The 14,463-nt window shown below is 38.5% G+C and overlaps 1 protein-coding gene across 1 annotated transcript in view; it reads right to left on the bottom strand.

Annotated features, from left to right (window-relative positions):
* Positions 1–4,410: 4,410 nt before the first annotated feature.
* Positions 4,411–14,463, bottom strand: part of DTD2 (D-aminoacyl-tRNA deacylase 2) — a gene marked incomplete at its 5' end in the record, with an annotated part of 23,857 nt that continues 13,804 nt past the window's right edge. Inside the window, 2 exons of the mRNA XM_035902045.1 lie at positions 4,411–6,665; positions 8,699–8,768. Of these exons, the coding sequence (XP_035757938.1) occupies positions 6,340–6,665; positions 8,699–8,768 (396 nt within the window). The remainder of the gene's footprint in view (positions 6,666–8,698; positions 8,769–14,463) is intronic.

Below are 14,463 nucleotides of genomic sequence, written 5' to 3'. Positions count from 1 at the left end.
TTACAGCTCAGTGATTCTGGAGGAAGAGAAAATAATGTATTCCCTTGAATTCAGTGGGAAGGTCTAGGCACTAGTAAGAATCACAGGACTAGGGGCCTGACTTAAAGCAGGTGAAACATCACCAAATAACTACATAGGAAGCAAAACCAAATTCCATTATATTTTAAAATCAGTACGAAGGAATGTCTTTAGGTTAGTTAGAAGACTATACATTTCTTTTTACTTTATTTTTGTGATTAATTATACAGTCAATATACCCATTTAAGTACAGAGTCAGACCATTAAGATTTGATTCTGCAAACAGTTGCTCCAACAGCAACAGGCAACTTTGGCTTTCATCTGAATAAGGTTATTAATCTGCCTGTAACCATTATAACACGCTCACCCTTGAGATGAGCTGCTGCGGCTCTTAGGGTCCACGGCTGTTCATCAGTGCTCCCTGGGTAGAGGCAGTAACTATGTAAGTGTTTCTAATCCCATTCAGGACCCTGGAGTAGCTGCCTTCCGAAGGTATGTAGAATCCAGTCCAGTTCGGCCTGTCCTAGCTTTTGCAAAGCCTTAGTTATGAATCTTTCTTTTTTACTCATTGAATATTGAAAATAATGTATGGTTTTATTTCACCCTTAAATACCACTAGTCGTCTTTTTATTCCCAGTACAGTTGCTTTTTGTACTATCACAAAATACAAAGCCTGAATTCCTGCCAAGCAATTACACAGTCATGCTGTTATTTTTAATCCTAAAATGTAAATAGAAGTATTATGCATGCCTAGATAATGCTAGATACTGCTACCAAAATGGAAGCAGGAAATGAGTCCTATCAAAACCGTGACACATATATCTCAAGGAGTTCAACATGTGAATAAATGATCAATCTTCACTGGTAAATATGAATAATATATTTTTTAAAAATTTTAAATTAAATACCTGAAGAATCCTGGATAAAGTATTCTGACAAGAATTAGCTGCACATTCATCAGATCTAGAAATTGATTGCCAACTGTGTATTAAGGCTTCCCAAGAACCATTTGCTTTCACTGTTAATCCAAAACCTACATTGCAATCGCTTTTCTAACAGAGCACATCTAAATAGCCTTATGCTCCTTACTTGCACATTTTTAACACATACTGATGTAATAGGGCATATATTACAGCACTTAGTCAGGCAAATACAACTCAAGTGAATAGAAAGCAATCTTAAATTCACAATAACAAGATACATAAATCTCTATGAACTAGAACAGTGCATCAGGAATACCATTTATTTACTTTTCCATGCTGTCTTGGTCATTCCTATTTCAGAAATAGTACAAGATGTTATCTGTAGTATTACCATGCCGTTCACTGAGGTACTCGAAGTGCTCTGTGGACATTAGCTCAAGTCACATTTGTGAGGCAGAAGCTAAAGGAGGAGGTTGTGAAAGGCAAACCCCTGTAGCTCCAAGAAAGGTGAAGAGAGGTGAGAGCATACTGCCTTCTGATGCAAAAATAAGAACCGAGGTGATTTTTTTGCCTTCAGTAAAAGGGAAAAAAAAGCAGTGGTTTTAAACCTCTTCTTCCTCCCATTTTCACTCTTTCTTTGTCTCACAGATGGAAAAAGTGGAGCAGAAAATTGCTTTGCCCAAAGCCACACACTGGCAGTAATTGAACTAGCGGACAGCACTGGTTTAAATAGAAAATGTGCCATATATTCATATTATTCAGGCTCTTCTAACTGCTGTTTCTTTCTCTTGTCCACAGATGCCATTTACTTTCCAACTGCAGTTGCACAGCACTTCTGGTAGCGGAATCCTGCAGGGCTTCCCAAATTTTGAGTTGCTTTCAAGGAACTTCAAGAAAACAAGAAGGAATAGGAGATACCAAATTCACTGAGTTCTTAAGAGAGAGTCTCAAATTTTGGATGCTCTTTTCCCAAGAAAGAGATTAAGGAGGCAGCTCTGATTTCTGTTCTTGCCCAGCAATCGTGACCCTGATTTCTAATACAAAGCAGCTGGTGAATCTCACAGAGTCCAGCCTCACTGCGCTGCGTAATACACTAAACATAGTGAGAGCTGTTGTTCTGCTCAATGCACAGTCTTAAGTAGCGACACACTGAAAAAAACTCAATACCCATGTATTAGGTGAAAATTGAGACACAAAGAAGTTAAGAAATTAAGCCAGTCACACAGGGGCTTGGTGGCAGACCTCAGCAGTGGATTTCTGGAGACCCCTCTAGCCCTCTGCAGCATGCTGCCACCCCAGCTTCAGGAGAGAAACACAATGTGTTTGAAGGAGACCATATAGCAAAGTACATACTATTAGAGTCTAAAAGCAGAAAATAATGGAAGCTTAAAAGATTCATACCTCCTTCTCCAGAGCAGCTGTTTTTATACCAGAGGTGAGATTGAGGTTTACCAGACCATACTTTTAAAACCAAGTAGATGCGTCAGATCAATGGAATTGACTTTTCTTCTCAAGGAGGGGCTAAAGAGCAGGGCTTGCAGTGAGAGACAATGAATCTTCCATGCAGCTTTTGTGGTAAACGAGATCAGACATCACAGCTGCGTTGAAGGACCTGGTGACAAACACCACAAAGGCTGGCTGATACCCAGCAGCCCATCAAGTGGGTGCTGCTTCAACATGGGGAAGCAATGGTCTGCAGGACCTGTTACGTGCAAAATCTTGTTAGGGGCAAAAAGAAACCCATCCTATGTGTAAAGTCACACAAAATTTATTATTAGTGCAACCTTAGCAGTCTAATCAAAGAATTATTATTAGTCCAGATCTAATTATTGCAGAAAAAGAAAGGAAATAAAGACATTTTATAGAAAGGCTCAGTAATACTACTACAGTTAAAAATACTATGCATGCGCTACCTAGTACCTACCCCTTCTCCTGGTGTCATGCTTACCTTTTCGCCTCCCTGTGGCTTCCATCTGGTGGAGGGAGCACAGCGGATCATCAGCATCCAGACTCCTGTGCCTGTAGGAGTGCGATGTTGGTGTTCATGGTTTCTTCTTCTTTCTCTCCTTTTTCCTCTTTTGGAAATGGCTCTCACCTGGGCCTATTTTGACATGTTTTCTAATACAGTTTTACACCTCGCTTTTTCTTCACTAGTCTGCAATTACATGTTTTATATATGATTTATCTGAGATACTTGTTCCTTCTTCTCTTTTTTACCCCCAAGACTAGTTTTGTCCAGCTCCAGGTCTGCATTTTTTTAATTGACCATTGGCAAGTTATTTATAGCCATGGGGTCTTCAGTGCCAGCCTGTGCCCCATCTCCTATCATCCCATGCCTCTATATTTTTCTACAGAGAATAACTACTTATTATTAATATATATATATATAAAAACTGTGGTTACACCATACAAATCAAAAGTAAAACATATTACCCATAGTCTCCTGTCATTAGAAAAATCGTTATTACAGCTAAATCAAGTAAAACCAAAGCTCCAGGAAGATCAGGCGAAGTTCAGACAAAGCACATGCGATAAGCCCCTCTCCTGAGGTCTTGTAAACTCAGGATAAAGCCTGTGCGCCATTACTAGCAATAGCAATACAGCTGCAGCATTGTTACTAGTATTACTGGGCTACCTGCTGTTTATTACCTCCAATTCTGGATTAACACTTGTACATTGCATACTGTATGGAGCAGCCAAGGTAAATATTTCCACAAAGGGCAAGGGAAGGAAGCAGGAAGGAATACTGCTGACTAGAAAACAAGTCATTGCACCTGAACTCATTAGTTTTATGAGGACAGTTCATCGTCCACACACGCTCAACTTGGGCACACGGGGTGTGTATGCTGCAAACAAGGTCACAAAAACCTGATACAACAATTACTGTGTGACAGTTGAATTGGAGGCCACCCTAGAATAGCATAATGATGACTCCCGATTTTATAGTTTATTTCAAGGAAGTGGGGAATATTAAGCATCTTCCAATAGATATTCTCTAAGTATAGAACAGGATAATTATTTGAGCTTTTGTCTAGTCATAGAATAGAAACTATTTAAAGCAGCGTCGGCTCATCTGTTTAAAGTATATATTCATGGCAGAAAGGAATCAACATTTGGCTTTGAAAAAATAATTTTAATCAATTTTTTCATCAGTATGGTCCATCATGTTATTCAGAAATAGCTTCTTTCAGTAAATGGATTGTGAATCAATAGTAGATATAAAGAAAGCAGTACAAAGGGCACAGCATTCAACAAGCTGCCAATCGGTGGCGCAGAAGATGGCAGAAATCAGTATTCCAAGATGGATACACAAATAAATCAGAAATGGGCAGATAATACACAAAGATGCCACCTTTTTATAGAAAAAACAGAGTTCTGTCTTGTCCCAAGAACCACTGAAATATAAATAAGTTATGGACCAAAGATCATTCTGGAGCCAGAAAAAAAAAAAAAAAAAGGCTGCCAAAGATCTTTCTGACGCCAGAGGAAAAAAAAATTAAAAACTGCAGTTTGTATCATACTTCAAAGGATCAATTCTTGAGATATACTGAATAGCCGCAATTCCTGTAAGGTCAGTGAAAAGTGGTTATTACTCAGCACTTTTTAGGATCTGGCCTCCAACAGAAAGAGGAATAAAAAAAAAGTTCTCTCAAGCACACAGATCATAATGAATTCGTATTAGTTATTCACATCAGGACAATCTTATTTAAATGTCGCTAGTAAGAACTTTGAACATGACTCATATTGTGTCTGTCATAACTGTTAATTATTAATGAATAAATGTGTCATTTGGGACCTGGCTAATATTTCCAGGCCATTTGTGTGAATAGTTGTTTTCAATTGTGAGAGTGCCACTTGCCAGGAATTCAACGTCTTTAATTTCATAATTATAAACCATACATTATGTTAATCTGAAAAATCTCATTACTCTCTTATAAAATCTATGAGCTTTGCATCTGTTAAAAAAACGTGATTCTTACAGCATAGTTTGAGCCTGCAGATTACACATTCAGTTATGTTTTTTAAAAAAATAAAGATAAGGAGAGAATATTTGCAACTACTGACCTACAACTTCAGATTGCACAAGTTGGCATGCTCACTAACCATGAGGTTTTACATATTTTCCAGAAGAATTTATTATTTAAATGAGAATTATGCATAATTATTGCAAACCATATAATTGTCTAATTTCACTTTGAACCCTTCTAAATTACTGACTTCAAAAGCCGTGATATTGCAGTAAAAGAGAAACTTGACTCAGAGGATGAATGCACTTGAATCAGTTTTGAATTTGGCACATTTTAATGTAGCTGTTCTGTTCTTACTGCCTCACAAGACAGAATTTCCCATTATATCTTCTTAACACCATCTGTTAATAATGTTTATGACAGTACCGCATAGGGGGTCGGCTGGGAATGGGGCCCCAAATGTGCCAACACTCTATATAAAAGTAATATAAGCTAGTCTCTGCCTGGCAGATTCAATAGACAATAAAGCTGGAAGGAAGCAGTAGGGGCAGAGGGAACAATGAGATGGCAACATACAGCCTACCATTTTTATTTTTGTTTTCATTTGAATATTTCAGTCCTTTTCCTGAGGCTCTGTTATGAAAGAACTGAATAGACAACAAGACCAAGGTAACAAGGACGCCGACCAAGCTATAGGAAGCAGCCTATCAAAACACATCAGATTTCAGAGTGCAAACTCCAAGAAAGCAATTCAGTGGCACAGCCTTGGCTTCAGTTTATAGATGCGCCTTGCTTTTTCTTCCCTGTACAGCCCATGTTCAGTCCTAGTACTACCTTAAGTATCCCACCCCTACATGCTCTGGGTGAGGGGGGTGGACTTACCTTATTTAGTACCTACTCTCTAAGAGGCTAAAAATTCAGTGAAGTTGTGCTTTCAATATATTTGTTCACTAGAAAGCATTGCTATTTTATAGGTAGAATACTAAAAGACAAAAATTGTCTGGCTCAGAAAACCTGGGAACAAATAAGTACATCTACAGCATTCCTTTTTTTTAATCTATAAACTTTGCTTTCTCGAGCATTCTTTGCAATAACTAATACATGTAATACTTTTGTCATTATTCTGTAGCAAGAAACACGTGCATTACCCCATTTTTGTCAATAAAGCCTTCCAATTATACATCTTCATTGGATCAATATTGACAATTATTTTGAGCACACTTCAGATGAATATGGACATAAAACACATACTCATTATTGCAAAGCAGTCTCAGGCATCCTTCTATTGGCAACATCAGTACAGATGAGTGAAAGTCTTACACTGTATCACCCAAGCCATCTAAGTACATTAATGCCTAGAAATGGGAAAAAAAAAAAAAAAAAGACAACAGTTACAAGCCAGTACTGTATCCAGGATACTGTTTGTTTTTTCAAAATTCAATCAAATGAGTGTAAGGTCCATTTGTATCCATTTTTAACACCTGCCTGTTTCCATATGTGCCATGCTTGACGAGAACACCTGCTTCCATACATTTGGCATTGGCAGCCAGTTCTTTTTCACACAAAGTCACAAACTGAGAATAAAGTTCCAGCCCTTTTTCTTTTTCAATGTTTGCATGGTACTGCATCTTTCTTCCCTTCAGTTTACCACCTAGGGTAGCTTGTGGTATGATTAACACATTGCCTGGTAAATCAAGAACAGAAACATACTCGCCGCTTTCGTTTTCACTTAGTTTAACATTCAACAGCATATTGACTGCAAATAAAAATAAAATAAGAGTTAGTGTAACTAAAGTAAATTAAACAGTAAATAACACCATAAACAAGATTCAACAAATATTGCAATGCGTGACAAACTATTCAAAGAAACTGTTTATAAATTAAATGAAACATGGACAGTCAATAAATGCTATGAACCAAGTAAGATGTCTGAGTGTTGTGAAGAACATGAAGGATATTTATATTACTATAATATGTCTAAAGAGTTATTCTTGAGGGGAAGTGGTTGGCTGTCTGAAATCCTGAAGTTGATTCTAGTTAGACACCCCCAAAGGAACCCAGGATCCAATTAGTGGCCCTAACTTAGTTGCCTCATACTCAAATAGGCAACATTTGCTCAACACTACACATTGTAGGAGAAAACACCATCTTCAGTGCACTTTGGAGAAGTTTCTGCCCTAACTGTATTTTCATTCTGGTTGCAGTAGTTTGCAGCAGGACCCAGCGCTGATCTGGGCTGAAGCCACAGCTCAGCAGCTTGATCTCAAGTGGACTGAGTGCCCTTCAGTGCTCCACTTCGAGACATGCAGGTGCCAGCTTGTCTTTTGAGAGAGGAAGTGGGCAGGAAGGTTGGAGGTGTCATTTGGCCCGTAAGCCAGAATATATAAACTTGCAAATAAAATCAATTAATTTACTAACTTTGTATTTTCCAATGTTTCTACAGCAAATCAAATCATTCCACCAGAACTTCCTCCAACTCTATAAAAGCTGAGAGGATACTAGTCATGCCTCCAAACACATAAAAGTTTAATGTTGTTCGAAGCAAAAAGAGGTGAGTTGTGGTTCAGGAACCAAAACCACTCATTTAACCAGTTTCAAAATATATTTAAGAAAAAATGTTCTGTAAGGCAGACGCTTAAGGAGGGTGGTCATAGATGAATCTCCTAATAGGAAACAGAACTTTGTTTTTCTGGCCTGTTTCAGCTGCCACACAGTTAAAAAGGTCATTATTCTCAAGTAACACTCTCATGAAACTCTCACAAGCTAAAATAAATAAATATATCATAGCTTTAAATACACCCAAAGATTTCAACTTAGTTTAGCATCATAGAAAGGCTGTGCCCTCCAAGATGAAAAAAGAACTCCCAAGGAGCTGCTACCAGCATTTTCAATAGCACCTGTGCTTGCGCACTGCCAGGTCTTTCTGCTGGTCGCAGCAAGTAGTCTACTGTTGCATGACCTTTTCCAAAACCACTAATATCAGTCAGCCACAGAAAAGAAAAGGGGTACTTTTATCTGGAATATGTGGCATCATGGAATTTCCCAGGTGACTCAGTGCTATTAATGGAGGAAAGGAGGGAAAAGAACCGAAGTCAAAAAGAAAACAAGAACAAAACAAAAAACCTCAAGCCAAAACAACAGTGGGTGAAGACAGAAATCACTACTATTTGACCTTATCCACAGCATCTTCTCTGCTTTGATGTAAATGTTAAAGTGCATGTGGAGAAGAGGGAAAGAACTACAGATATTGCTGTTATCACTTCTGAACCAGAAAACTGCACTTGGAAATGCTGACAGTGTATATAGTATCTCTGAAATGAGATGGGAAGGACAGTATTTAGTTATCCACCCTACTCCCTCTACTGGCTATAATTTTAAATATCCTGCACACACAGTGAGATCAGTGTTAAAATGCTTCTCAAATCAAGCTATGAATTATTTGAAAACAGTTTTCTCTAAATTCAGTTCTGTCCTGGACTGACCCTGTTGCCTGGTTCATGTAATATGTCAAACAGCAGGTGCAGCACTTTCTCGGTTTGCTAGAATGTTATCATCATGGGAATTGCTCTTCTAACAGGTTGATCATGAGAAGACGGACAGAATGAGGGGTGTCAACAACTGTCAAAAGAAACCACACTGACCAAGCAGTTCTTTCAGCCAGGTGATTGATTTGGAATGATACTATCTGATGGCTTTTTGACTTCTTGTCCAAATGGTTCCTGCCTTTTCTGCCTATACTGCTTTCCTTCTTTTTCAAACAATACAAGAATTTATAAGGATACATCATACCAATTTTTGGAACAAGATCCTCATCAGCACCTTTGAAGAAGCATATGTAGATAACAAGCCCTCTCTGGATCTATGAGAGATTACAGAAAATGATGTCAGTGTTTCTCATTGTCCACCATGCACACTCATCATTAAAACTGGTATAAAAAATTACAAAACTACACAACAAAAAAACTTCTGAGAGTAGTTTTAGTTATTTAGTATAGCTTCAGACATCAAGTTTACATACCACACTGTGGAAGCTTATGAGATACATACTAATTATCTGCACAATGCTTCTAATACAATTAAGCCAATTTATTAGCTCCATGCAAAGCCAAATTTAGTTGGAATGTACCATGTACAGTATTATCATAGACAAGGTGACAAAATGAACTAGTATACTTAAATCCAGCACAGGATATAACTTAAGCTTTTTTCCTATCAAACATACAGATAAAATAATTTTCAGTGTGAATTATGAGTTTATATCCGTTTATGAAATAGACAAACAGCACAGGACTTGTCAGTGAATTGAATTATTTTTTGATGTTAAAAGTAATCAAGTACAGGATAATTCTGAAAAAACAGTCTGTTAATTGAAGATTTAAATATGATGACCATTTTAAATAAGATGACCAACAACCATGAAGTTGTTCAGGATATTATAAAGTTGTTGAAAATAGTATTTATCAGTTTGGATGAAGTCTTTTTGGTGAAATGGGACCTCTCCCTTGATTTGTGCAGAGTAAAGGACATGCCACTTCTTTAGCATTCAGAGAGACTACTTGCAAGAACTGTATTTTTGAGGAAGGAATTAGGTCTATACTGAGGAGAAAGCACAAGGCAATTCTTGTGCAGCTTTTCTACTCTCTTGGTTAGTTCACAAGCAATGTGTGTGCAACAACCTGTGCTTTATTAAAACAAAATGATCGGCTCTGCAGCCAATAGCAATTATGTCTCATGCACAAGAAGAATACCTTAATGATTTATACTTCTTCGGAAAAAAAGAGAAAGGCATGCAATATCCACAGGCATACAGTATCTAAAACACCCTCACTGCTGCTTTGTCAAGAATAGGTAGCCTTATATTTTTGTTAGAAGAAAAATAAACGTCAGCTTGTGAAATACCACCTAAGAGACGCTAACTAGATTGGGCAGGAAGGAGTCATTAATATTGATGTTATCGAAGCAAAAGGGTAAGAAGTGTGATCAGTTTTTTAAAAATACCTTTTTTTTTTTCCCCTCTCCCCCTTTTTGGTGAAGAAAACTTAGCTATACACATGAGGTTTTATTCCTTTGTTACTGTAGAGATTAAACAAAATGCTCAAGGCAATGACTAAGAAAAGCTATGCCTTCTCAACTATTTTCCTTGTGACTAACCTCTAGAAAAAGAGAATGCTCTTTGTAGCCAAAACGTCACATGCTGAGATCTTTCAAAAGCTTTAAATGGCTCCTTTCAAAACTCATGTTGACCACTCATAATATTATACAGGTTCCCAAATGACTGCCATATTTCGTAAACATTGTAAGAAATGTGATGGCCTGAACCTCAAATGACATTTCAATCCATCTGTTCAAATAAAGGAGAGAAATACAGGCTGCCAGAAATTAGATATCCTTACATATTTAGCTAAATATTCATTCCAGAAACAGACCAGCATCAGGATTATTAATAGAGAATAACAATGCACACTAATAAAATACTAATAAAACCGCTTGTGATAAAACTGGCCAAACGCATTGACACTGTATACATCAGACCACTGCCTTAGAAATAAGTGACTCTGCTGTGTAGCGCACATCACAGAAGATCATGCTAATTCTGAGACTTGTGACAGTATTTTTTGCACAGTCTCACATACAGAAGTAACAATATTCTGCAAGCAGCTCATTTAAGAAGATGAAAAGGTAAATAAAGTGACATCTGCAAGTCCTAAGGCCAGACAGCTAAAGATTAAGTAAAAACATTCATTATTTTTCCAGCCTCTCTGAGGATTTGATGCCTATTTTTGAATATACTTTTTATCACAAGATGAGACATACCTATGGAGGGAAATTACAGGGACAGGAGGTTGAACAAAAAAAAAATGATTCAGAGACAAGTTAAAGCTGCTTGAGGATGCTTCTATTCATATTGCATGTTTATCATCTTCTAGAGCGCTTTTCAACCATGTTATAATTGAAAACTATTCAACTATTTGTAACTATGACTGAAAACTGTGGTTGAACCCTATTTTCAACACGTGTGCAACCATGTTTCAACCTCGTCATGTCTCACTTCTTTGTTCTTTAATTTTCTTAATTGGATAGAAGATGTAAAATTGAATGCAATTTCAAGAGCTAACCTAATAGTAATGCATGCCAGTCCTCTGATCTTCTCTCAGTGTTTCAGATGTCCTAAGACTCGTGCTTCTTGCAGATGTAAGGAATGGGAACGTGTAAACCTTTTGAACCAAAGCAAAAACATTGCCATTGCTGAAGGTCCTCTGTAACCTATCAAAGTCTAGTTGACTGCTCTTCAGAGCTATATTTAACGCAGGAAAAGTCAAGCAAAATAACACAAATAAGAAGGTTACAAATTCAACATGCTGACGTGCAAACAGCCACTGCAAGGAACTTAACGTAGTGACAGGCAGGCAAAACTGTGCTCAATGTGAATTTGCTGTTATCAGTAAAATGTCTACATAAATAAACCAGCAAAGCATGTTACTTTGCAGCACTGGCATTTATTATACAACTGTCCTAAGTAATCATCAGACCAGGCAACCTGCATCACGAAGGGTTGAAGTACCCAGCCCCTAAAGCCATATAGCCAGCCTTAGCAATGCTGCTTCCAAATACACCTTTTTAGCACTTTTGCAGGAAAAATAAATAACTAAACCCTACCTCACCCTCCTGACTAAATACATTCATCTGAATTTTGCAGGATTTCATTAGCAAACCCCAAATATATTCTGTAAAATGTTATCTCAACTGTACCTTTTTTTTTTTTCAGGAAAACATAATGCAACTGATAATGAAAATGGAGACACTTTGTAATCCTTAGGAATCCAGTTTGTGAAATTATATACATTTTTCTTTGACATTTCTGTTTCAAGTTCAGATTTGCTACCCCGTGAGAAGATTTCTTCATGTTTCAGACATTCAGCTGCAGCAAAGAGAGATTACATCATCCACCACAGGACACAGAACAAGTCTGTGCCTGTTACTTTGCACCTCTTTTTGCTATCTTAACCAGAAGACAAATCAAGGGAAGTAAGATAAGGGAGAGATGGTTTTCATTGCATAAACCGTAAGCACTCATACTTTTTAGCTGAATATTCGTTTTTATTTTTCTTTTTTTCCATAGTTGTGAAATACACTAGATCTCACCATATTGCTCCCCAGTACAAGGAGAGTTCCTTTTTTCCTCTTAAGTATTTTGCTGTATACATAAACCCATTACGGATGCTATCTAACCAACATTTCTCCATAAACAAGACATCCCATCCCCAGTAATCCTCAACAGGCCAGAAAAACTCAATCATAAAAACACAATGAAGAGCAGTGATTCATGTATAAATAAAAAGTACACTCCTAACCTTTTTCCAGACAACGAACATCCGCTCTGAAGTTCCTGAAGTACCTACAGGGGTCTCTTAAAGCTCAGAAGCTATTCAAAGCCACCTACATAACATGCTGTTTATAGTACACTAGAAATTTGTCAAGGTGAGGACCTACTTTTAAGTTGTTACAGATCATCAGGAACACACTGCTTTATGTAAATAATAGTTTGTGAGGACTATATTTTTAATTTTTACATTGATATGCAATTCTAGGAAGTAACATTACCCTACCAGAAAATGTCAGCAGCAAAGATTCCTTCTAATGACCTCTCAAGTAGTCATAGCAAATAAACTATCAACTTCCCATAGGTTTTTGCTGCATGGTGACTAGTTCTTGTTACAACAGACTTCTCCTAAAAAGACCCAGGTATCCAGGAAAGAGGCCTAAGTACCTATGACAAATATTAGCAATGTTCGTGTCTGAAAAATATCTGCTGCTGAGACTACCCAAATCTCTTGCAGGTTCCTTTAGTGCAACTACTACTTTCCCAGCTATTTTCGTTAAACCATTTAAAACTTCAAATAAGAGATATAAACAGCATAACTGCCTTGTAATAGAGTTAGTCATGGTATCTTTACACCGTAACATATGCCTCTTTTCACATAGTTTAAAAGAAAGCCAGCAAAATGACATTTCAGCTTTTATTTACTAGATTTACAATTACTTCTGAGATTAGCAAGCTAGGAATAGGATATGTCTCCTAAAGTTAATTTATGCTGTGCTGAGCAACTTATACTATAATTAACCTTACACTGAGAGGCTAACAATGCAATACACACAGATGCACTTCAGCCAAACACAGTATCTGTGAGATGACACGTTATTTCCTTTGAGCAAAACGTTCTGGTTTCCCAGACCACGCTGCAGAAACTAGGTCTTACCGATCCACCTGCCTCTTCTGAACAAGGAGAGAAATGTTTTAAGAACAACGTGAAAGTCAAACAGTGGAAAAAAACCTAGGGACAGACTTTTTTTAAAAAACTCTCTTCAGATTTGTTGAATGAACTTATAAGCCCTTTAAGCTTTTAAAAAGTTACATGAGTGACTATATTTAGCCCCTTCTGTTTTAGTAGTTTTTTAAGAAAGACAAAAGGCAAAACCAAAAAAACCCAAGGGCTAAATAGTTGACACCTGCACAGATGAGCTATTCTAGTGCAGGTAATCCCTAAAGAGTGACAACTACAGCAGGACAGGGCATCCCAAAGGGCAACCTTCAACAAGGCACGTGTCGAGTTCTGCACCTGGGGAGGTTTAACCCCATGCACGAGTACAGACTGGGAGCTGACCTGCTGGAAAGCAGCTCTGCTGAGAGGAACCTGGGAGTCCTGGTGGACGATGAGCTGACCATAAGCCAGCAGTGTGCCCTTGTTGGCAAGAAGGCCAATGGTATCCTGGGGTGCGTTAAGAAGAGTGTGACCAGCAGGGCGAGGGAGGTTATCCTCCCCCTCTACTCTGCCCTAGTGAGACCCCACCTGGAGTACTGTGTCCAGTTCTGGGCTCCCCAGTTCAAGAAGGATGAGGAACTCCTAGCGAGAGTCCAGAGGAGGGCAACAAAGATGATGAGGGGACTGGAGCATCTCCCCTATGAGGAAAGGCTGAGAGAGCTGGGCTTGGTTAGCCTGAAGAAGAGAAGACTGAGAGGGGATCTCGTCAACACATACAAATATCTCAAGGGTGGATGTCAGGAGGATGGAGCCAGACTCTTCTCAGTGGTGCCCAGTGACAGGACAAGGGGCAATGGGCACAAACTGAAGCATAAGGGTTTCAGTTAAATATGAGGAAGAAATTCTTCAATTTGAGGGTGACAGAGCACTGAACAGGCTGCCCAGGGGGGTTGTGGAGTCTCCTTCTCTGGAGATATTCAGAGCCCGCCTGGATGATGTCCTGTGCAACCTGCTCTGGGTGAACCTGCTTTAGCAGGGGGGTTGGACTAGATGATCTTCTGCAGTCCCTTCCAACCTGTGTCATTCTGTGATTCTTTCATGGTTTGGTAAACAGCCCTGGGCTACATGCATAGCACATAGCCCAAAGAGTCTCCAGAGCTACCTACCCGTCCCCATAGAAGACTGTGGGAGGAAAAGGGGGAAATTACAATGTTTATCTCAAGTTCTGTCGTGGTCAACATCCTAATGCGCCGCGCGCCGGGAGAGGCCTGCAGGGTCACTCCTGTTGCTGCC

The sequence above is a fragment of the Egretta garzetta genome, unplaced genomic scaffold, assembly GCF_000687185.1.
Source record: "Egretta garzetta isolate BGI_Z169 unplaced genomic scaffold, ASM68718v1 scaffold79, whole genome shotgun sequence".
In the NCBI taxonomy this organism is placed as follows: domain Eukaryota; kingdom Metazoa; phylum Chordata; class Aves; order Pelecaniformes; family Ardeidae; genus Egretta; species Egretta garzetta.
Note: the sequence above shows the minus strand (reverse complement) of the source record. Positions and strands in the feature narration are given on the sequence as shown.